The sequence below is a fragment of the Narcine bancroftii genome, chromosome 6, assembly GCF_036971445.1.
Source record: "Narcine bancroftii isolate sNarBan1 chromosome 6, sNarBan1.hap1, whole genome shotgun sequence".
Classification (NCBI taxonomy): domain Eukaryota; kingdom Metazoa; phylum Chordata; class Chondrichthyes; order Torpediniformes; family Narcinidae; genus Narcine; species Narcine bancroftii.
In genome coordinates, this window is record NC_091474.1 from 184,781,219 (window position 1) to 184,803,388 (window position 22,170).

The 22,170-nt window shown below is 37.7% G+C and overlaps 1 protein-coding gene across 12 annotated transcripts in view; it reads left to right on the forward strand.

The window, feature by feature from the left end:
* Nucleotides 1–22,170, forward strand: part of trmt11 (tRNA methyltransferase 11 homolog) — a 214,680-nt gene that overhangs the window by 11,418 nt on the left and 181,092 nt on the right. For 10 of the 12 annotated variants that reach the window (XR_011340616.1, XR_011340619.1, XR_011340618.1 and 7 more), the window contains exons 2-3: nt 8,115–8,180; nt 10,170–10,243. Coding sequence is in view for 9 of the 12 variants with exons in the window: in XM_069886950.1 (XP_069743051.1) it covers nt 8,115–8,180; nt 10,170–10,243 (140 nt within the window). In the remaining 3 variants the exon portion in view is untranslated. Of the gene's footprint in view, nt 1–4,458; nt 4,477–8,114; nt 8,181–10,169; nt 10,244–22,170 lie in introns of those variants that run through there. The other 2 variants (XM_069886956.1, XM_069886957.1) reach the window with 2 other exon arrangements.

Consider the following 22,170-nt stretch of genomic DNA (forward strand, 5'->3'; position numbering starts at 1 on the left):
TTTATATAAAGGATCTTACAAAATAAATTTTAAAATAGTGCAAGGAAAAGTCAAAGTAAGGCAATATCTGTGGTTCATTGTTAATTCAGGAATCTGATGGCAGAGGGAAAGAAGGTGTACTTGTCCCACTGAATGCTTGTCTTTCAGGTTCCTGCAACATTTTCCTGATGGTAGGAGAATGAAGAGGGCATGGCCTGGGTGGTGGGGGTCCTTGAAGATAGGCGCCATCGCCAATCCTGCCTCCGCAAGATGGCACCGGCTTAACGAGAAGTTTGGCCGGTGCTGACCCGGGCTCCCATGAAGCTGGGCGCGCGGGTCGTCTGACCGAGAGAGGAGCTCTCGAGCCCGCGATGTTGCCGGGTGAACTGGGGACGTGCAGTGTAGCGTCAGAGGATGCACCTGCGCGATCGGTGGTTCTACCAGGCATGCACAGTGCTTCGAGGGTACGTGACTTATTGGAATGGGTGTGGACTGTGAGGGAGCCTGAGCGACGGCGCCCCGACGAGGTTGGTGTACTGTCCTTGGGTGTTCAGACCTGCAGCCGCACCGGAAGAGGACCAACTGTGACTGAAGAAGAAGAGGACCTAAATTTACTGAGAAGTACACAGGAACAAATAGAGGTTGAGACTAAGGAAGGTCGGCCTCAAAGGGAGGTGATGGAACCTGGAATGGATTCTGTGTGTGCTATTTTGGAAGGGATTGCTTACCAAATGGATAATATGTTGAAACAGATGATTCAAGGATTTTTGGAAATGAAAACTAAAATGAGTACTATGTGTGAAGAAATGACAAATATGAAGTAAGATATGAGTGTCGTTAAAAGTGATGTTAATAGATGTATAAAATCAGTAGATATGGTAAAAGATAATTAAAAAAAGAAGCAGCTTTTTTTGAATGTAAAAATCAAGTGGAACGTAATAGGGAAAAAGTGGAGGATTCTTTTGTGAATTGGGGGAATTCAGAAAAAGGAATTATTGATGAAAATTGACTCATTGGAAAATCAAAATTGGAGGAATAATGTAAAAATAGTGGGTCTCCCAGAAGATATTGAAGGTTCTGATCCGATTTAAAAAAAAAAAAAAAAAATAAAAAAATTAAGAAATGGATTCCTGAGATGTTGGACAAGGAGTTTTCTCTGGAAGGTTTGGAGTTTGATCGAGCACATAGAGCATTAAGGAAGAAGCTCTTTCCAGGACAATCACCACCGGCAGTTTTAATTCATTGTTTGAAATACCAAGATAGGGAAATGGTATTACGACTGGTGGTGCAGAAGGCGCGACAAAGTCAAACTCCAATGATAATTCAAAATAATAGAGTATTTTTTTATGCGGATTTGAGACAAGAAATTATTAGGCAACATTGGGAATTTAACTCAGCCAAAGAAGTATTGTGGTGGAAGGGTTATAAATTTGCTTTTCGTTAACCTGAGGTGTTAAAAGTTTTTTATGGCAATTTTCAATCTCAATTTTTTGAAAATGATCAAGATGCATTAATTTTTGCCAATTCGTTGCCAGATTTGGAAGGGAATGGTCGATCTTCATCTTTGTCACCTAAAAGAAGGGCAAATGGGAATGGGAATGGGAAGCATGGAAAGAAAGGAAAGAAAGAAGAGCTGACACAAAGTCTTCTTGATATTGAAGACCCGGAACAGTTATTGGGACTGGAATCATTGGGTTGATTATATTATATTTGATTACATTTTTGATTGTGTTTCACTGAATAATGTACATATGTCTGGCTGGGGGGGGTGGGGGGGAGGTGGATGGCACTGAAATCTTTGACAGTCATTGCTGCTAGTGGGTTTTACTAAACCCAGATTTTTAGGGCATTGGGTGGTTTTTTTTAGGGGTGAATTTTTTCTTTACTTTTCTTTATTTGACGTTTTTAGGGGAAGGTTTGTGATTTTAAGGATTTATAAGGGGAGCGATATTTTATAGTGGGTGAATATATTGTTAATTTGTAGAAATGTCTAATTTGAAATTTGCAACTTTTAAAGTTCAGGGGTTGAATAGTCCAATTAAGTGGAAGTGAATATTGGCCTATATAAAAAAAAAGAAAGTTGATATTGCTTTTTTTGAAGAAACACATTTGACTGAAAAAGAACACTTGAAATTAAAGAGAGATTGGGTTGGTCATGTGTTTTCTTCTTTTAATTCTAAGGCGAGAGGCATAGCGATTTTAATTCATAAGAGTGCCATTTGAATTACAATCTTTGGAGGGAAATGCTGGGAGAGTTTTGAGGGTGAACTGAAAAATTTTTGCTGAAGCTTGGACTTTGCTTAATATTTATGCACCTAATATAGATAATGAACATTTTATTTCAGAAGCTTTTTTGTTGTTAAATCAGGCTAATGAAAATATTCTAGTCGGGGGAGATTTTAATTGTGTTCTGGATCCTTTATTGGATAGGTCCTTGAAAAGTATAAGGAAATCAAAGGTGGCAATACAAATTGGGGCTTGATGAAAGATTTAAATTTGGTGGATATTTGGAGAAGAGTTAATCCTATGGAGAAAGATTTTTCTTTTTATTCATTTCGACATGATTCATTTTCTAGAATAGATTTTTTTGGTATCGGCACATGTACAGGGTAGAATATTATAGGCTAAGTATAAAAGTAAAAGTTGGGTTATATCAAATCATTCTTTATTGTTTTTTTCTTGTGCAAGTTCAGAAGTGGTACGTTCATCCTACAGATGGAGGTTTAATACAATGTTATTGAAAAAAAAAACAGAGTTTGTTACTTTTGTTAAAGAACAGATTACTTTGTTTTTGGTTGAGAATGTTAATTCTGTTGATAGTTGTTTTGTATTATGGGATGCTTTGAAAGCTTATTTAAGAGGGCAGATTATTAGTTATACTACGAAAGTTAAACAATATATGGGAGAAAGTTTAGAGTTGGTGAAACGAATTGCTGAGTTAGAGAAAGATTTTCAGAAAGATGTGACAAAAGATAAAAAAGCGGCTTTGGCAAATGTGAAATTACGTTACAATACATTACAAACCTATCAATTTGAGTGTTTAATTAATCGATCTAAGCAGCGTTATTACGAATTGGGTGAGAGGGCACATAAGGTACTTGCATGGCAATTAAAAACAGAACACATATTGTGGATCATTAATGCTGTTAAAAAGAATTCAATAGTTACCTATAAATCTCAGGAAATTAATGACCAGTCTTATTCATTCTATCAAAAAATTATATACTTCTGAGGGGAAGCAGGATAATGGCTTTATTGAATCTTATTTATCTAAATTAACATTACCGGTATTAGGGGAGGAAGATGTTATGGAATTGGAATCTCCGTTTACAGATTTTGAGATTAAGGAGGCTATACAGCAGATGCCAAATGGAAAGTCACAGGGGATGATGGATTTACTGTGGAATTTTATAAAATCTTTTATGAAGATTTATCTTCTGTATTTGGGGATGTATTACAATAAATAATTGAAGAACAGGTGTTACCAGAATCTTGTTTGAGTGCTTTAATCACTGTAATTCTGAAAAAGATAGAGATCCGTTGAAAGTGTCTTCGTATAGACCTATTTCTTTATTGAATGTAGATTATAAAATTATAGCAAAAGTGTTAGCAAATTGGCTTGCTAAGTACCTACCTAAGCTGATACATATTGATCAAACAGGTTTTATTAAGAATAGGAATGTGTCAGATAACATCCTTTGGTTGATAACTTTGGTCAATGCATATCAAAAACAGCCCAACTGTTGCGCTAGATGCAGAAAAAGCCTTTGATAGGGTCGAATGGGATTTTTTATTTAAGGTGTTAGAGAAGTTTTAATTTGGCCCTTTTTTTATTGGTTGGGTTAAAGCTTTATATACAAACCCAATTGCCAGGGTGGTGACAAATGGTCAAGTTTCTTTACCATTTAAATTGACACGTTCGACTCGGAAAGGTTGTTCATTGTCACCAGCCTTGTTTGCATTGGCTGTTGAACCGTTAGCTCAGATAATAAGACGGAATGAAAATATAAGAGGGATGAGAGTTATGGATGAGGAATATAAGATTAATTTATTTGCAGATGATGTCTTGATATATTTGACAGATTCAAAACAGTCATTGTCACAATTGCAGGAATGTTTTTTACAATTTGGAGAACTTTCTAGATATAAAGTTAATTGGGGTAAGAGTGAAATTTTGCCAGTTGGAGAGGGTGACTATTCAGAATATAAAATTAAAATGGTCAGATAAACTCAAATATTTAGGAGTAATTGTAAATGCTGATTATCAATCTTTATATAAGTTAAATTATGTTCCTTTATTAAAAAAGATTAAAGCGGATTTAATTAAATGGAAAGATCTTCCGCTACCTTAATTGGTTGTGTAAACTGTATTAAGATGAATATTTTTCCCTGAATTCAATATTTATTTCAGTCGATACCATGATCCCTTTCAAAGGGTTTTTTTTTCCAGGATTTAAAGAAAATGGCGAGGGAATTTTTATGGAAAGCTAAATTACCGTGAGTAGCATTGTATAATCTCACGTGGAAATATGCTTTAGGTGGACTTCAGTTACCTCATTTTCAAAATTATTATGAAGCAGCTCAGTTGAAATTTGTTAGCAGGTTGATGGACATTGATCAACCTCCAAATTGGCCAAAAGTGGAGATGGCTTGTATTTCTGAAGTTGAGGTGCATCAATTTATATTTCGATGGAATATGAATCTGTGGCGGGAATGTAATATGCCGGTATTAAAACATTTGTTAAAAGTTTGGACTAAAAGAAATAAGATTTTAAAGATCAAAAGGTAAATTATTAATTTTAACCCCATTATATAATAATCAGCTTATTTGTTTTTCAATGTTCAATAATCATTTAAAGAGTTGGGACTCTAAGGGTATAAAGACATTGCAGGATTGTTTTAAGGAAGGACACATTCTTTCTTTTAACCAATTGAGGGAATGATTTGATAGATCTGAAAATTCTTTGATTGTGTATGACCAGCTTAGAGCTTTGGTAAAAGATATTTATGGTAAAGAGATTATTTTACCTGTATTGACGAAATTTGAATCTTTAATTTCCTCTATACCAAAGAAGGGTTATATTTCAGTTATGTATCAAGTGCTACAAGATAGTATAGATAAACTGGAATGGTAGAAGTGTAAGCTTAAATGGGAAAGTGATTTAACCTTTATTTTTCCGAAAGATAATTGGGCGGATATGTGTTATGATAGTGTGTCTTAATTGATGAATGTACGATATGGAATGGTTAATTATAATTTTTTACATCAGTTATATTTAACATCGGAGAAATTGAAAAAATATGGTTTTAGTAACTCGGATTCTTGTTTCAGATGTGGTTTATGTACTGGAACTTTTTTACATGCTGTTTGGTCTTATGTTGAAGTATAACCATTTTGGGAAGGAATTAGGTTAGTTTTGGAAAAATTATATAATATTAAACTATCATTAGACCCATCCTTATTTTTATTGGGTTATATGGTTTCTTTAAGGGGATTAGGGTTGGATAAGTTTCAAATTGCATTTGTACGATTAGTGTTGTCTATAGCACAAAAATGTATAGCTAGTACATGGAAAGATAATATAGCGATTAGTATAATACGCTGGCATAATGAATTGAAAGCTTGTATTATTATGGAAGAAATTACATATAATTTGCATGATAATTATTCTTTTTTTGTTAATAAGTGGTTTCCTTTTTTGGAATATATGCATTTAGATATACTTTGATTTATTGCAAATACTTTCAGTTTTTCTTTTCATTTATATTTGGCTCTCCTTAAGATTGCTGGCTGATGGGGTGGGAGAGTGGGGTGGGTTTTTTTTTGTATATACTTATGCAAAATTGTTCTTATTGGATTGTATGTTTTTTTTAATGATTCTTTAAATAAATAAAGTTTTTTAAAAAAAAAAGTATAGCCACTGGAAAGCCTTCTTCAAGGATGTTGAAACCCAGGAATTTGAAGTTCTTAACCCTTTTCACTGATGACCGCTTGATGAGGACTGGTTCGTGTTCTGATTTTCCCCTCATGAAATCCACAGTCAGCTCCTTAATTTTCCTAATGTTGAGTGTAAGGTTGTTGTTGTGACACCACTCGACTAACTGATCTGTCTTCCTCCTGTACATTCTCTTTTTGTGATTTGTGCCATTTGTGATTCTGCCGATGACGGTGGTGTCATCAGCAAATTTGTAGATGGCATTTGAATTGTGCTTAGCCACACAGTCATGGATATACAGTCATTAAGTAAACATCCTTGAGTTATGCCTGTGTTGATTGTCATTGAGACATTGTTTTGGATTCATACTGACTGTGGTCTTCTGATGAGGAAGTCAAGGATCCAGTTGTAGAGAGCGGTGCAGAAGCCCAGGTTTTGGAACTTGTTGATCAGCTCTGAGGATATGATGGTGGTGAAAGCTGAGCTGGAGTCAATGAAAAGTAACCTGATGTACATGTTGCTGTTGTCTAAGTGATCCAGAGCTGAATGGAGAGCTGTTCATCTGCTGTGGAGCTGTGGCAGTAGGTGAATTGCAGTGGGTCCAGATCTTTACTTAGGTATGAGTTAATTCTGGCCATGACCAACCTCTCAAAGCATTTCATCACTGTAGATGTGAGTGATACTGGCCGATATTCATTGAGACAGCTCACTTTACTCTTCTTAGGCACCGGGATGATTGATGCCCTTCTGAAAAAGGAGGGAACCTCCTAATGCAGTAATGAGAGATTGAAAATCTCCATGAACACCCCAGATAATTGGTTGGTATAGATTTTCAGTACCCTTCCAGGCATGCCATCAGGGCCCAACAAGGATGTTCTGACATTGGCCACAGAGACAGATCACAGGATCATCAGCTTCTCCAGGGATACTCATTGGTCTCACTTGTAGGATGTAATGGCCTTCAATCCCTGTCAGAGCTGGCAAATATCTGATTGTCTCTAGCTTCCCTCAAAATTGGTTATTTGCTGCCAGGATGGCCTTCCTTAGGTCGTACCTGAACTTCCTGTAGAAATATGGATCATTGGTCATAAACACCATCGGTACAATCTGTACAACAGACTCTCCAAGGCAAATAGCGCCTTTGGAAGACTACACAAAAGAGTCTGGAAAAACAACCAACTGAAAAACCTCACAAAGATTAGCGTATACAGAGCCGTTGTCATACCCACACTCCTGTTCGGCTCTGAATCATGGGTCCTCTACCGGCATCACCTACGGCTCCTAGAACGCTTCCACCAGCGTTGTCTCCACTCCATCCTCAAAATTCATTGGAGCGACTTCATCCCTAACATCGAAGTACTTGAGATGGCAGAGGCCGACAGCATCGAGTCCACGCTGCTGAAGATCCAGCTGCGCTGGGTGGGTCACGTCTCCAGAATGGAGGACCATCGCCTTCCCAAGATCGTGTTATATGGCGAGCTCTCCACTGGCCACCATGACAGAGGTGCACCAAAGAAGAGGTACAAGGACTGCCTAAAGAAATCTCTTGGTGCCTGCCACATTGACCACCGCCAGTGGGCTGATATCGCCTCAAACCGTGCATCTTGGCGCCTCACAGTTCGGCGGGCAGCAACCTCCTTTGAAGAAGACCGCAGAGCCCACCTCACTGACAAAAGACAAAGGAGGAAAAACCCAACACCCAACCCCAACCAACCAATTTTCCCCTGCAACCGCTGCAATCGTGTCTGCCTGTCCCGCATCGGACTTGTCAGCCACAATCGAGCCTGCAGCTGACGTGGACTTTTACCCCCTCCATAAATCTTCGTCCGCGAAGCCAAGCCAAAGAAAAGAAGAAGACAATCTGTATTTTTTCCAGTTCACAGCTATTGGCATAAACATTTTCAGTAAATGTCAAATGATTCATTTGACTGTTCCGACTTGGCCAGTGTGATTTTTCATAATCATTTTATTTTCATAGATTTTGTACATCTTTGATTCCATTAACTCTTAAATGCAGTTACATACGTATTACCAAATACAATTAAAATACTATGAATAGATGCTTGAGGCATAAATTAGAAACACCTGAGCAGGAACTAAGTGTGTGTTCCAAAAGTAATTTTGATTCAGCTGCTTCTTAGTGTATTTCATAAACATTCGTTATATACACTATGCATTTTTTTTTTGTTGTTGTTGTAGGAACTTAAATCCTTGTTCTCTCTTTGTAACGGCCAGCTAAGATGCGAAGAAAACTTTGATGAGAAGGTAATTTACATTCATATTTTGTAATATGTGCAACAGCTTTGTTATTTTAGATTTGTTTATAATTATGTCCAAGATCTCATGTTGGTTCACATTGTTTGGTGCACTCCTTGATATTTTGTTCCAGATATATCTGGATCTCATATAGCCAAATACTTACAAATTAGACACTTCATTAAAGGCAAAAAAAAAAACATGGTTGTTGAAAATCTGAAGTAGAAGCAAAAATTGCTTATGTCACTAAACAAATTATAGCTGCAAGTGTTGTCAAAATAAAAGTTAATGTTCCAAGTTTTGTGGCCTTTAGTAGTACATTGTTAATGTATCAAGAATATTTCTTGAATGGAAGAAGACTGATATGCTGGTCATACAGTCATACCGAGCAGAAACAGGCCCTTCATCCCACATGTCCATGCAACCCGTTATACCCATCTACATGAATCTACATTTATGTGGATCTCATTTACCCTCATTAGGTCCGGTTTTCCATGCCCTGATAACTCAGGTCCTTGTTTAGATGCCTCTTAAATGTCATGAAATTATCTGCCTCTTCAGGCAGTACATTCCAGATTCCAACTGCCAACCATGTGAAAAAATGTCCTCTTCAGATTCTCTCAAAAACTTCATAATTTCACTTTAAACCTATGCTCCCTTGTCTGTACAGCTCCATAATGAGACAGATTTTTATTATCCACCTTTTCTATTTACCTCAATAAAGATATATTTGTGTTGGGAAGTGATCTGAGACCAAACTCAAGGCTTCCTGTATTACGGGGACTTGACTGAGCCTTTGCTCCCTCAGCCCTCCAGAATAATCATGCTTTTCCTCTCCTGTCTTGCTTCCTTCTTTGATCAGATTAGGCCACATCTGACCCATCAATTTCAGTGGCTGTTTTTTTTTCCTTTGAGGCATCTAGGAGCATTTTCATTATTAAATGTGCTGTATAAATGTTGTGTTTCTTCATGCAGGAAATAATAATCAAATCCATCACCACAGTTCTGACAGAAAGAAAACTCAACAGAAATTTCCAACTCTTGCCTCCTTAGATTAAGTGCCTTCAAATATAAATGGACAAAAATCAAATTGCTGAAATATCTGAGAGTTTTTCGGATCAAGATCCTGTATCTTGTCAACAATGCCTCTTCCCCACAGATCTTGCTTGACCCAGTGACTTCCCTTATATTTCTTGCTCCATATTCCCACATCTGCATTCTCTTATGTACCTAAATATAAATGGAGATAGATGTTTAGTGATGCCAGTGCCCTGACAGGGATCTGTAATCACAGCCTTTGAATAATGTAAATTTAGAGATACAACACAGTAACAGGCCTTTCTGGCCCAAGAGATCATGCTACATAATTATATCCATTTGACGGATTAACCTACTAACCCATTTGTTTGTCTTGGAAATGTAGGAGGAAACCCACGTGGTTATGGAAAAAATATGCAAACTCTTTACATACAGTGGCAGATTTGAACCTTGGTTGCTGGCACAGTAATAGTGTTGCACTAACCGATGCATTAACTGTGCCATCTGACTACTGGGTCACAAAGTTGCAGGCTGGATCAAGTGGAAATGCAACTAAAAGCATTGGTCTGCTTTTGCCTTCTTATCTATTGCCATTATGTTTTATGTACTGTACTTACTTCATTGTGAGCAGAGGGTGATGGCATTTGATTTTAGGATGTTTCAATTTTTGTTTTCTTTGCAAGATAAACCTTGACTCAGAAAAACCTTGTGTGTATTAATGAATGCTTGTTAAAGCAGTGATGAATATATAGTTTGCGATTCTCACAATGTTAACGAATCAATAATGCAATGAATTATGAAAGCTTCTGAGCAGTGGGGTTCCATTTAATACCAAAGACTTTTAATTTTGATTTACATTCATCAGCTTGCTTAAGTATTTTTTAAGGCTTCATCAACATAAAATTGGTGATTTTATAATGTCAGCATTGTAGCTTATTTTATGCATATTTTGCTATTCAGTCTCCATTCTGGATTGTAAACATTCCCTCTGAGGAGGTGGCAAAAGCAGTCATGAGGCGGACAGTGTGTGCAAAGTAAGTGCTCTTGTAGTTGTAATTAACACAGAAATGTCTGGTCCAATAGTGTTCAGCTTTTGGGTCTCATTTAACTCTTTATAACCCAATAATTTATTATTATGAGGATTTATATGGTTGTCAAATAGACTTGGTTAAAATGAGTTGCAACCACTGTGCATGAAATGTGTGTGTTAGGTGTCCTGAAAAATAGTAGAACAAAAAAGAGGCTTGTATTGTGAAGGGTATAACATCAGCATTCAAAACCTAAAAAAAAAATCAGCTCTGTATTTCCAGCAGTTATCATTTTTGTTTCAGGTCTCTGCATCTGCAATTTTTGGTTGATGTCAGTATTCAGTTGAATTCATCTTGAAAATTATGTGTTACGAGTTCAGAGGGCCAAAAAACACAGCAGCAATAGAAAATCACCAAGACAAATGATTACTTAAACAAAAGTTGTTTTTAATTTTCTTTAAACATAAAAAACAGGATCAAACTTTAACTTATTACTATTAACTTAACCCCCCCCCCCTTATAATTCTCAGCGTATGTGTATATAATGTGTATATGTTCAGGTAAGTTCTTTGATTCACAGTCCAGTCTCACTTCTCACTCCTCCAAGTTCACTGGTACAGGCAATTCTTATACTGTGCACAGAATTTAACATTTATGAATTTTCACCAGGCTCTGGTGCTTAAAGTTAAATGGTTACTGTTCATGAAGTTTGTCATTGGTTTCAGAGAGAGATTTGTTGCTCGTGGGACACACACACAAACTGATTTCCTCCAATCAGCCACTTCGGCATCTTGCCGAAGAAACTTGCCCCATCATGGGTTTTCCAAATGATAACCTTTCTTCCAGGTCACCACAGAGTTCCTTTTGTTTCCCTTATTTCAGGAGAAATACTCTAGCCAGCCATTTCCTCTTGTAAGGATAACAAGGGTTTTCAACAGGCTGAACTCAGAACTCACAACCTGTCTTCAAAATTGGGTTTTCAATAAGCCTGCCAGTTTGCCACGTTACAGCCTCCCAAAAGCTACTGCAGAACTCAGTTCTCTCTCTCTCTCTCTCTCTCTCTCTCTCTCTTTGCAAAACCACATGATCCCTCTTAGAACAGCAAACTACAACCAGACAGATTCCTGGCACCGGAATCAGTTTCTGCATGGGTATCTGTTGCTTTATAGACAATGGTCCATTTACTCCACAACAACAGTCCATTAACACCTACTTTTGAAATCTCCATAGGCATTCTTCAAAGTTCCTGTCAAGTCACTGGGCATGTCTCTACTTGTGCATAGCTCTTGCATTTTAAACGAGATGTCTTTTGTGAAATGTTACTCTGTTTATGAAGTGACCTTCACACTAAACCCCCATAATCTATATTTTTTAAAGACATATTAATATATAATATAAAATATACTCTAACATATGCTTGCAGAACCTCTTCAGTGATTTCAAAGTCTTATTGGCAATGTTGGTTGTTTTGCCTTTTAGAAGATGATTGTTTAAATATTTCTCTTTTCCCTCTGAATTCTTTTAATATTTTTTATTCATCAAAATAAATAGCTACTATGATCTTTTCATCTCATCAACTCTATACCCAACATCTTTTTATAGGATTTTTGCTTATCTGACATTGGAATCAGATTTGTTCTCTTTCTTTTGAACAGGTGTTATATCAGGTACTTGTTTGTTTGGTAGGGACATTTATTTATTTGGTATAGTGTCTATCTTGGAAGATTCACATGAACTACTAACTTGTCTTCTAAATTTTCTGCCTATTTAATTTAGGTCACTACATCAATCTGTTAGAAACAGAAGTACCTTCACAGAAATTGCTCGAGACAAAAATTGAGAACAAAGAACATTTATTATACAACAATGCAAAGTTGGGTGCTTCCCCTTACCCTGGGAATACACACTTTGGGGCTCACCCAACTTTTATCCAGTTTATTTCAGTATAGGAATACCCTCCCCCTTACATTCTTCTCCCTCCTGGATAGGTTTGGCATTAGGCAATCCTGCCTGCCTAGGTGCTGTTTCTGTGAACTTGGAGGACCAGGGGGTATCCTGTCGGTGTCTCATCATGTCATTATCCTCATTGTCCTTATTCACAAACCTGTCTTTGTTCTAATTTACACCTTCCCAACTCTCAGGGCTACAACCTCTTCATACGTAGAACTTGCTAATACTGTCTAGGGCTTACTAATTACATATGCAAAACCTGCTAATTCTATCTAGGGCTAGAAGACCCTTATCTTATTCAGACTAACTCCTACATTCTATTATCTATTGTCTATCCTTATCTCATTCATCCAGTGAACTTGCTGATTCTGTCTAAAGGCTAGAAGATTCTTATCTTACTCAGACTGACCTTGCTTCCTACATTCTAATATCCATTTCTTATCCTGTTCATACTGGCTTTATTCATTTACCCATATATCTATATTAGTTTCCTCATCTTCATATTTTTATATCAGTTTTACTCATCTCTCACAAATCTAACCCTCCCTCCCTCACAGCTCCAAACCCTCTCCATTTTTCTAACACCCTAGTGCCTTTATAAGTGTTTTAAATGACCCAATTTACCAGACTCCACCATCACCCAAGCCAATGCATTACAGACACCCCTCTCTATGTAATAAACCCCCCTCTGACATCTTAAATTTTCCTTCACTAACTTTCAGTAGATGTTCTCTGTTATTAGCTGTTGCTGCCTTTGCATAAGAGTCCACCCACTCTATGCCTCTCATAATAATAAATTGAGGTATTCAGGTACCTAACATTTTATCTGGGATCGTCAGGACCAGTCAACTGCTGTTGTTCAGAATCTTCCAGATTTCAGAATCATTTTGATTTCTGTCCCTCCTCGCCCGAGTCGCGTTGCCGTCTCCCCCCACTTTCCCGACCAAGTCATGCTGCTGACTCTCTCTCTCTCCCATCTCCCCACACTATACCAGCGCTAGGAGAACGGTTCCCTTCTCAGTTCCCCTGTGCCGGCACTGGTACAGCAATTTCAGGGGCATGAGGGATTATGGGTAGCGACGACAGCCATTGAGCTGCTGCCAGGCCGACTGAAAGCATTATAATGCTGGATGGGCGTCAGTATAGGCAATTTGGAGGTACTTATAAAGCAGTGGAACACGATGGGATACACAGGAGTTGAGCTAGGGTTGCGTCGGGTCATGTTTGGTGCAAAACTCCATCTTTGATGAGTGGATGTCATCTACCAAAAAAGTGCCTGTTTTTGGAATTCCGGATAAAATGTTAGACACCTGTATAAGATTATGATAGGCATAGATAGAATGGACAGTCAGCACCTTTTTTCCAAGGGTGGCAACTGTCATCAGTTTAAAGTTGGTGAAGGAAAGTTTAATAAAGTTGCCTCTTATATCTTGTTGTTTGAAAGACAAAACTCTAACTTATTCAACCTTACTTCGTAAGACATGTTCTCCAAACCAGGGAGCATCGTTGTAAATTTCTTCTTCATGCTCACATCCCTCCTAGAATGAGGCAACCAGAACTGATCACATTACTCTATGTGTGGTACCACCAGATATTTATAGAGCTGCAATATTACCTCACAGCTCTTGAACTTAATCCTCTGATTAATGAAGACTAACATCTGCCTTCTTAACTATGCAATCAACTTGGGCAGTCATCTCGAGGGATCTATGGACTTGGACCCTAAGACCCTACACTGCTAAGAATCCTACAATTAACCACATACTCTGACTTCAAATTCAATCTTTCATAATGTATCACTATACACTTTCCCAGATTGAACTCTATCTACCACTTCTCTACCCAACTCTGCTTCCAGTCTATATTCCATTTTAATGTACAACAACCTTCTCTATCCACAACACCACAAATCTTCGTGACATTTGCAAAATTATTGACCAATCCCTCCACTTCTTTGTCCAAGTCATATATAAAAAATCACAAAGAGCAGGGGTCCCAGAACAGAATACTGTGGAACACCACTAATCACCAAACTCCAGTTAGAATAAGCTCCTTCCACTATCACCCTCTGCTTTCTGTATCAAGCTAATTCCAAAGGCATGCAGCCAAGTTACAATAGATCCCATGCCTCATGACTGTTAGAATGACTCTACCATGGTGAATCTTGTCAAATACATTACTAAAATCCCTATACACTACATCTACTGTCCTTCCTTCACCAATTTCTTTTGTCACCTCCTCAAAAACTCAATTAAGCTTGTGAGGCACAGCCTACCTCTCACAAAGCCATGATGACTACCCCTGAGAAGACTATGCCACTCTAAATGCTTGTAAATCCTTTCCCTAAGAATCCTCTCCAAATGTTTGCCCAGCACTGATTTAAGACTCACTGGTCTATAATTCCCTGGATAGAGACCCACTAAAAGCAAGATTTTATAGACCTATTTCTTTATTGAATGTAGATTATAAAATTGTTGCCAAGGTTCTGGCTAATAGATTAGCTAAATATTTACCAGATTTGATCCATGTAGATCAGACGGGTTTTATTAAAAATTGATATTTAGCAGATAATATTGTAAAGTTGATTTCTTTAATTAATATTTCTCAGAAGGAATCTGACCAACCAATGGTAATTTCTCTTGATGTAGAAAAGGCCTTTGATAGAGTGGAATGGAGTTTTTTATTCAAAGTTTTGGAGTTTTAATTTTGTGCCTCTTTTTATTGGTTGGATTAAGGCTTTATATAAAAATCCTACTGCCAGGGTTGTGACAAATGGACAGGTATCTTCACCTTTCATATTATTGAGATTAATAGACAGTGATGTCCTTTGTCACCAGCTCTATTTGTATTGGTTATTGAACCCTTGGCTCAGATGATTAGACAAGATAGTAATATTAATTAAAATAAATTTGTTTGCAGATGATATTTTGATATATTTAAGGATGTCTTTGATGTCTTTGGGGAATCTGCATGATTGGAGCAGTATGGTGAAGTATCGGGATATAAAATTAATTGGGAAAAGAGTGAAATTATGCCTTTAGCTGAAATGGATTATTTGCTTGCAGGCATATTGTGAAATTTAAGTGGGCTGACCGAATTAAATATTTAGATATTATAATAGATAGTAATTATAATCATTTATATGAGCTGAACTTCTTACCTTTATTGTCTAAAATTAAATATGATTTGAATAGGTGGAAAGATTTACCTATAAGATTAATAGGATGTGTTAATTGTATCAAAATGAATATCTTTCCCCGAATTCACTATCTTTTTCAATCTATTCCTGGCAAGATTCTTCAAAAATTTTTTAAAGGTTTAAATGCTTTGGTGAAGAGGTTTCTGTGGAAAGGTAAAATGGTAAGGCTATCATTACAGAAATTGACTTGGAAGTATGCATTAGGAGGTTTGCAACTTCCTAATTTTCAGAATTATTATGAATTGGCACAGTTGAAATTTATTAATAGGATGTTTGAAGTGGATAAACCTTTGATATGGGCTGATATTGAATTTTTTCAGATAGGTGAGAAGAAAATGGATCAGTTTATTTATAAATGGAATTCTCAGTTATTAAATAATTATAATTTGCCTGTGTTAAAACATTTAATGGAATTATGGAATATAAAAATGAAATTATAGTTACTCAAGGTAAAATTTCGGGTAGAACTCCTTTGTTTCAAAATAAGCTTTTTCCTTTTACACTTAATAATCAATTTTTGAAGTTGTGGGATCAGAAAGGTATTCAATTAGTAGAAGATTGTTATGAAGCAGGATATTTTAGAGAAATATGACATATCTTTGAATACTCTTTTTTCTTATTAACAAATTAAAGCCGTATTGTTGGATAATTTTGGGCGTATGTTACGGTTACTTAGATGGTCTAAATTTGAAATTTTAATTACTGATGGTGGTAAGAAAATATTTATATCTGAGATATATGCTTTATTGCAGAATAAAATGTTTAATCCGGATGTTTATAAATCTAAATTAAAATGGGAAAAAGATTTGTCCATATCTATTTCTCAGGATGATTAGATGACTTTACGTGAGGACAGTATGACTAAAATTGTAAATGTAAGATATAGATTCGTTCATTATAATTTTTTTCATTAGTTATACTCCAAAGAAATTAAGGAAATATAAGTTTATCTTTTATGGTTTATATTTCAGACGTCTTAAGGAAGTTGGTTTATTTTTACATTCTACTTGGTTATGTGAGATGGTGAAACCCTTTTGGAATAGAATTAAGGAACTTTTAGAAGCTATTTTTAAATTTAAAATTTCACTTAATCCTCTGGTATTTTTATTGGGTTATATTAAGAAATTGAGTTTGGAGTTAAAATTAAATAAATTTCAAATTGCTTTTTTGAGATTAGCTTTAGCTAGAAAATGTTTGGCAATTACTTGGAAAAATTAGACTAATTTGAGTATTCAGTGATGGATTTTGGAAATGAGAGCTTGTATTCCGTTGGAAAAGATAACATAATTTATGTAATAATCTTTTTTTGTTAAAACCTGGAGCCCGTATATGGAGTATACGGTAAGTATAAGAGAAAGGTAAGTGGCATTATTTTAGCTCAGTGATGCCTATGGGGTTAGTGCTTTGTACTGGATGTCAGATGTGGGAACCATGCATGAGTCCCACCCTCCCAAATAGCCACATCTGCGTTAGGTTTACTGAGATGCAGTTCCTTATGGATCGAGTTGGGGAACTGGAGCTGCAACTTGAGGACCTACGGCTGGTAAGGGAGAGTGAGGAGTTGATAGATTCAACTTTCAGGGACATAGTTACCCCAAGACCAGATGTGTCAGGTAAGTGGGTAACTGTCAGGGGAGGGAAGAAAAATACCAGGAAAATGGAGAGCACACCTGTGAATATCCCTCTCAGTAACAGGTATATTTTGTTGGATGCTGTTGAGGGAGATGACCTGACAGAAGCTGGCAGCAGTGACCAGGTCACCGGCTCTGAGCCTGGCATGGTGGACCAAAAGGTAAAGAGGAATGCAGTGGTCATTGGGGACTCCATTGTCAGAAATACAGACAGGAGATTCTGTGAGCCAGATAGGTATGCCCGCATGGTGTGCTGCCTCCCTGGTGCAAGGGTGCGGGATATCTCAAATCGGGTCCAGGGTATTCTAAAAGGGGAAGGCGAACAGCCTGATGTCTTGGTACATGTGGGTACCAATGACATAGATAAAAAGAAGGAGGAAGTACTGAAAAAGGATTACAGAGAGCTAGGACAGAAACTAAGAAATAGGACAGCCAGGGTGGTGATCTTTGGTTTGCTACCTGTGCCAAGTGCAACTGAGGACAAAAATGGAAGGTTAAGCAAAATGAATGTGTGGCTGAGGGGCTGGTGTAAAGGACATGGTTTTGGCTTCTTGGATCATTGGGATCTCTTTTGGGGAAGGCATGACCTCTACAAGAAGGATTGGTTACACCTAAACCCAAAAGGGGTCAATATATTGGCAGCTAGGTTTGGTACAGCCGTCGGGTGCGGTGTAAACTAATTTGGCAGGGGGGTGGGAACCTGTATGATAGGGCAAAGGACAGAAAAGATAAAACAGGAAAAGTTAGGTTAGGCAGTGAAAGTAAAAAATTAGAAAGAGCAAGGAGGGTGAAAAAAGCAAATCTGAAGGCTTTATATCTTAATGCAAGAAGCATTCGGAACAAGGTAGATGAATTAGTTGGGGAAATTGAGATAAACAAATATGATTTGATTGGGATTACAGAAATATGGCTGCAGGGTGGGCAAGCCTGGGAACTTAACATCCCGGGGTATACGATATTTAGGAGGGATCGGCAAGAAAGAAAAGGGGGTGGGGTATATTGATGGTGAGAGAAGGGACCGACACGATTGACAGAAAGGATATCAACTCGGAAGGTGCGGAATCTATATGGGTAGAACTGAGGAATAGCAAGGGGCGGAAAACGTTAGTGGGGGTGGTATATAGGCCTCCAAATAGTCGTGTAGAGGTGAGGGAAGGCATTAAAAGAGAAATTAGAAAAGCGTGCAATAAGGGAACAGCTGTCATCATGGGAGACTTTAATTTGCATATAGATTGGACTAGCCAAATTAGTAAAAATACCGAGGAGGAGGAATTCCTTGAATGTTTACGGGACGGTTATCTAGACCAATATGTCGAGGAACCAAGTTGGGAGCAGGCCATTTTAGATTGGGTATTATGCAATGATAAGGGGCTAATCAACAATCTTGTTGTATAAGGCCCTTTGGGCAGGAGCGATCACAATATGATCGAATTCTCACTTGACATGGAGAGTGATGAAATTAAAACCAAGACTAAGGTCCTGAATTTAAATAAAGGGAATTATGATGGTATGAGACGGGAGTTGTGTAAGATTGATTGGGTGGTGTTTATGGGGGAGTTGACTGTGGATAGACAATGGAAAGCATTCACAGATCTAATGGAAAAATTGCAAAAATCGTTTATACCGGTTTGGCATAAAAATAAATCAAAAAAGGTGACTCAACCGTGGATAACAAGGTAAATTAGAGACAGCATTAGGTCCAAAGAGAGAGCATATCAATTGGCCAAAAAAAGTACCACAACCGAAGACTGGGAGCAGTTCAAGATGCACCAAAGGAGGACAAAGGGATTAATCAAGAGAGCAAAAATAAATTACGAAAGTAAGCTTGCGGCAAATATAAAAACCGACTGCAAAAGCTTTTATAAATATGTCAAGAGGAAAAGATTGGTGAAATCCAGAGTAGGTCCTTTGCAGTCGGAATCAGGGGAATATATAATGGGGAATAAGGAAATAGCAGACCAATTAAATTCTTACTTTAGTTCTGTTTTTACAAGAGAGGATACAAATAACCTCCCAAGGATGTTGGGAAACATAGAGACTAATGCAAGGGAGGAACTGAAAGAAATTCAGTATCTCTAAGGACATGGTCTTGGGGAAATTGATGGGATTGAAGGCAGATAAATCCCAAGGGCCTGATAATCTACATCCTAGGGTACTGAAGTGGCCATTCAGATAGCAGATGCTTTAAGAATTATTTACCAGAACTCGATAGACTCAGGATCAGTACCCATGGATTGGAGGGTAGCTAATGTTACCCCACTATTTAAAAAGGGGGGTAGAGAAAAAGCGGGGAATTATAGGCTGGTGAGCCTTACATCAGTAGTGGGCAAAATGAAGGAATCCATTATTAAGGATGTAATAGCGGAGCATATGACTAGCAGAGAAGGGATTGGACAGAGTCAACATGGATTTACAAAAGGTAAATCGTGCTTGACAAATCTATTGGAATTCTTTGAGATGGTGACAGGTAAAATAGATGGGGGAGAGCCAGTGGATATGGTGTACCTGGACTTCCAAAAGGCCTTCGATAAGGTCCCGCATAAACGACTGGCTTACAAAATCAAGGCTCATGGGATTGGGGGCAAAGTATTGATGTGGATTGAGAACTGGCTGGCAGGTAGAAGACAGAGAGTTGGGATAAATGGCTTGTTTTCTGAGTGGCAGGCGGTGACCAGTGGGGTGCCACAGGGATCTGTACTGGGACCCCAGCTGTTCACAATTTACATTAATGATCTGGATGAGGGGATTGGATGTAATATCTCCAAATTTGCAGATGACACTAAGCTCGGAGGGGTTGTGTGCACGGAAGAGGGGGTCAGGAAGCTCCAGTGTGATTTGGATAAATTGAGGGACTGGGCAGATACATGGCAAATGCACTACAATGTGGCTAAATGTGAGGTTATCCACTTTGGTAATACAAACTGGAGGGCAGATTACTATTTGAATGGCAATAGATTAAGAGATAGGGAAGTGCAGAGAGACCTAGGGGTACTTGTACACCAGTCTCTGAAGGAGAGCATGCTGGTACAGCAGGGGGTTAAAAGGCAAAAGGTATGTTGGCCTTCATATCAAGAGGGTTTGAGTATCGGAACAAGGATACCTTACTGCAGCTGTACAGGGCCTTGGTGAGACCACACCTGGAGTATTGTGTGCAGTTTTGGTCACCTTATCTAAGGAAGGATGTTCTTTCAATGGAGGGAGTGCAGAGGCGATTCACCAGGCTGATACCTGGAATGGAAGGAATGACTTATGAGGAAAGATTGCGCAAATTGGGATTGTACTCGCTGGAGTTTTTAAGATTGAGAGGGGATCTCATAGAGACATAAAATTCTGGCAGGACTGGACAGAATGGATGCAGATGGGATGTTTCTAATGATGGGAAAATCCAGAACCCGGAGCCATGGTTTGAGGATAATAGGCAAACCATTTAGGACCGAGATGAGGAGGAATTTCTTTACCCAGAGGGTGGTGAATCTGTGGAATTCATTGCCACAGAGGGCAGTAGAGGCAGGTTCATTAAATATATTTAAGAGGGAATTAGATCTATTTCTTCAGTATAAGGGTATTAAAAGTTACGGAGAGAAGGCGGGGACGGGGTACTGAACTTTAAGATCAGCCATGATTTCGTTGAATGGCGGAGGAGGCTCGAAGGGTTGAATGACCTACTCCTGCTGCTATCTTCTATGTTTCTATATGCCGTTGAATTATATTTTTCCCCACACGTTGATGGTGGTGGCCCAAACCATGGCAATAACTGAAGGATGTTATATTATTTAATCTCCTTTCTTTTTTTGTGGTAGTTTAGAGGGGGGGTTAGGATAGGGGATGGGGGTTTGTAAGGGGTAAAAATATTATGTACTTGTATGTATCTTTATTGTATGATTTGTTATGATTAATAAATAAAAATTCAAAAAACAAAAAAAAAGACAATAAAGTTTGCAGTTTGAAGACCCTTTGTCAAATGGGAAAGTTATTCCCAATTCTGATTAAACATGAACTCCATTTCTCTTTCCTTTCTTGGGTGATTGCTGTTTTACAGACTCTTCTGTTTTCAGATCATTTCTTTATTGGTTGTTTTTATTTCATTTAATGTCCCTTGCTCTATCTGCCATTGAGATTTTAACTGTGACTGCTGTATAAGCCATTCTTCTCTGACCAATGTGGTTATATTATTCATTTCAGGTAAATCTTCTGCTTGTATTCAAATAGATTACTGATCCTAGGACTCTTCTCAAGAGTCAAACCCATTCGATCCACTATCTTTCCTGGCCAGTTGTTCTCGTTACCCTTCAACAAGACAATGATTGCTATTTTGCTTCAGAGGAAATCAGCCACATTGACATGTTCCAGAGTTCACTATAGTATGGTACAATATGGAATTTTCCAGTTTGCACCAGCAGTATCATCATTAACATCCTTTCTCCCTTCCTTTTTGGTATCCTGTCAATTTAAAGCACTCTATTCTTCAAGCAATGATATACACGATCTCTGTGCATAACTCTCTAAAATCTCTTCATAATACCTCGGATATATTCATTTGTTTGTAATTGGTTCCATTGTGAAATGTTAGCATCTGGATCCGCTTCCTGCCCTTCCCAAACATTTTACAAACATTTTGTGATGGTATTCACCCTTGCAACTTTGTCAACATTTTATACTTTATCACTTACGCTGATGAGGTTGACCATAAAATGCTTATGTAATATTTCCCCACAGTTGCTCTGCTTTTTTTTCTTGATTTCTTTCCTCTTATTTCTTCTTTTAGTCATCTATTCACAAGGAAATTATGAAGTTATTTCAGTACGTATGTACAGGTTGACATCAGCAGAGAAATCAGTTTTTATGATTATTCATGAGCAAGAGAAGCAGAGGGGAAATAAAAATATGGAAATTGAAAATCTGAAATGCTCGTACTTATTTATTGACACAAAGGTGGAAAGAGTGGAACATAGTTCACAAAAAAGCTGTTGTGGAGTTTTGTAACTTTCAACACAGATTTATGATTTTTTTTTAAAAGCATTGAATCAGATATCTAAATAGGATTACAATACAAATTGCCTATTATCTCACTGAACATTTGGCCTGTGTTTGTTTTCTTAGGAGAGATGATTTTTGAACTGGTGGGCATAGGTTTAAGGTAAGAGGAAGAGATT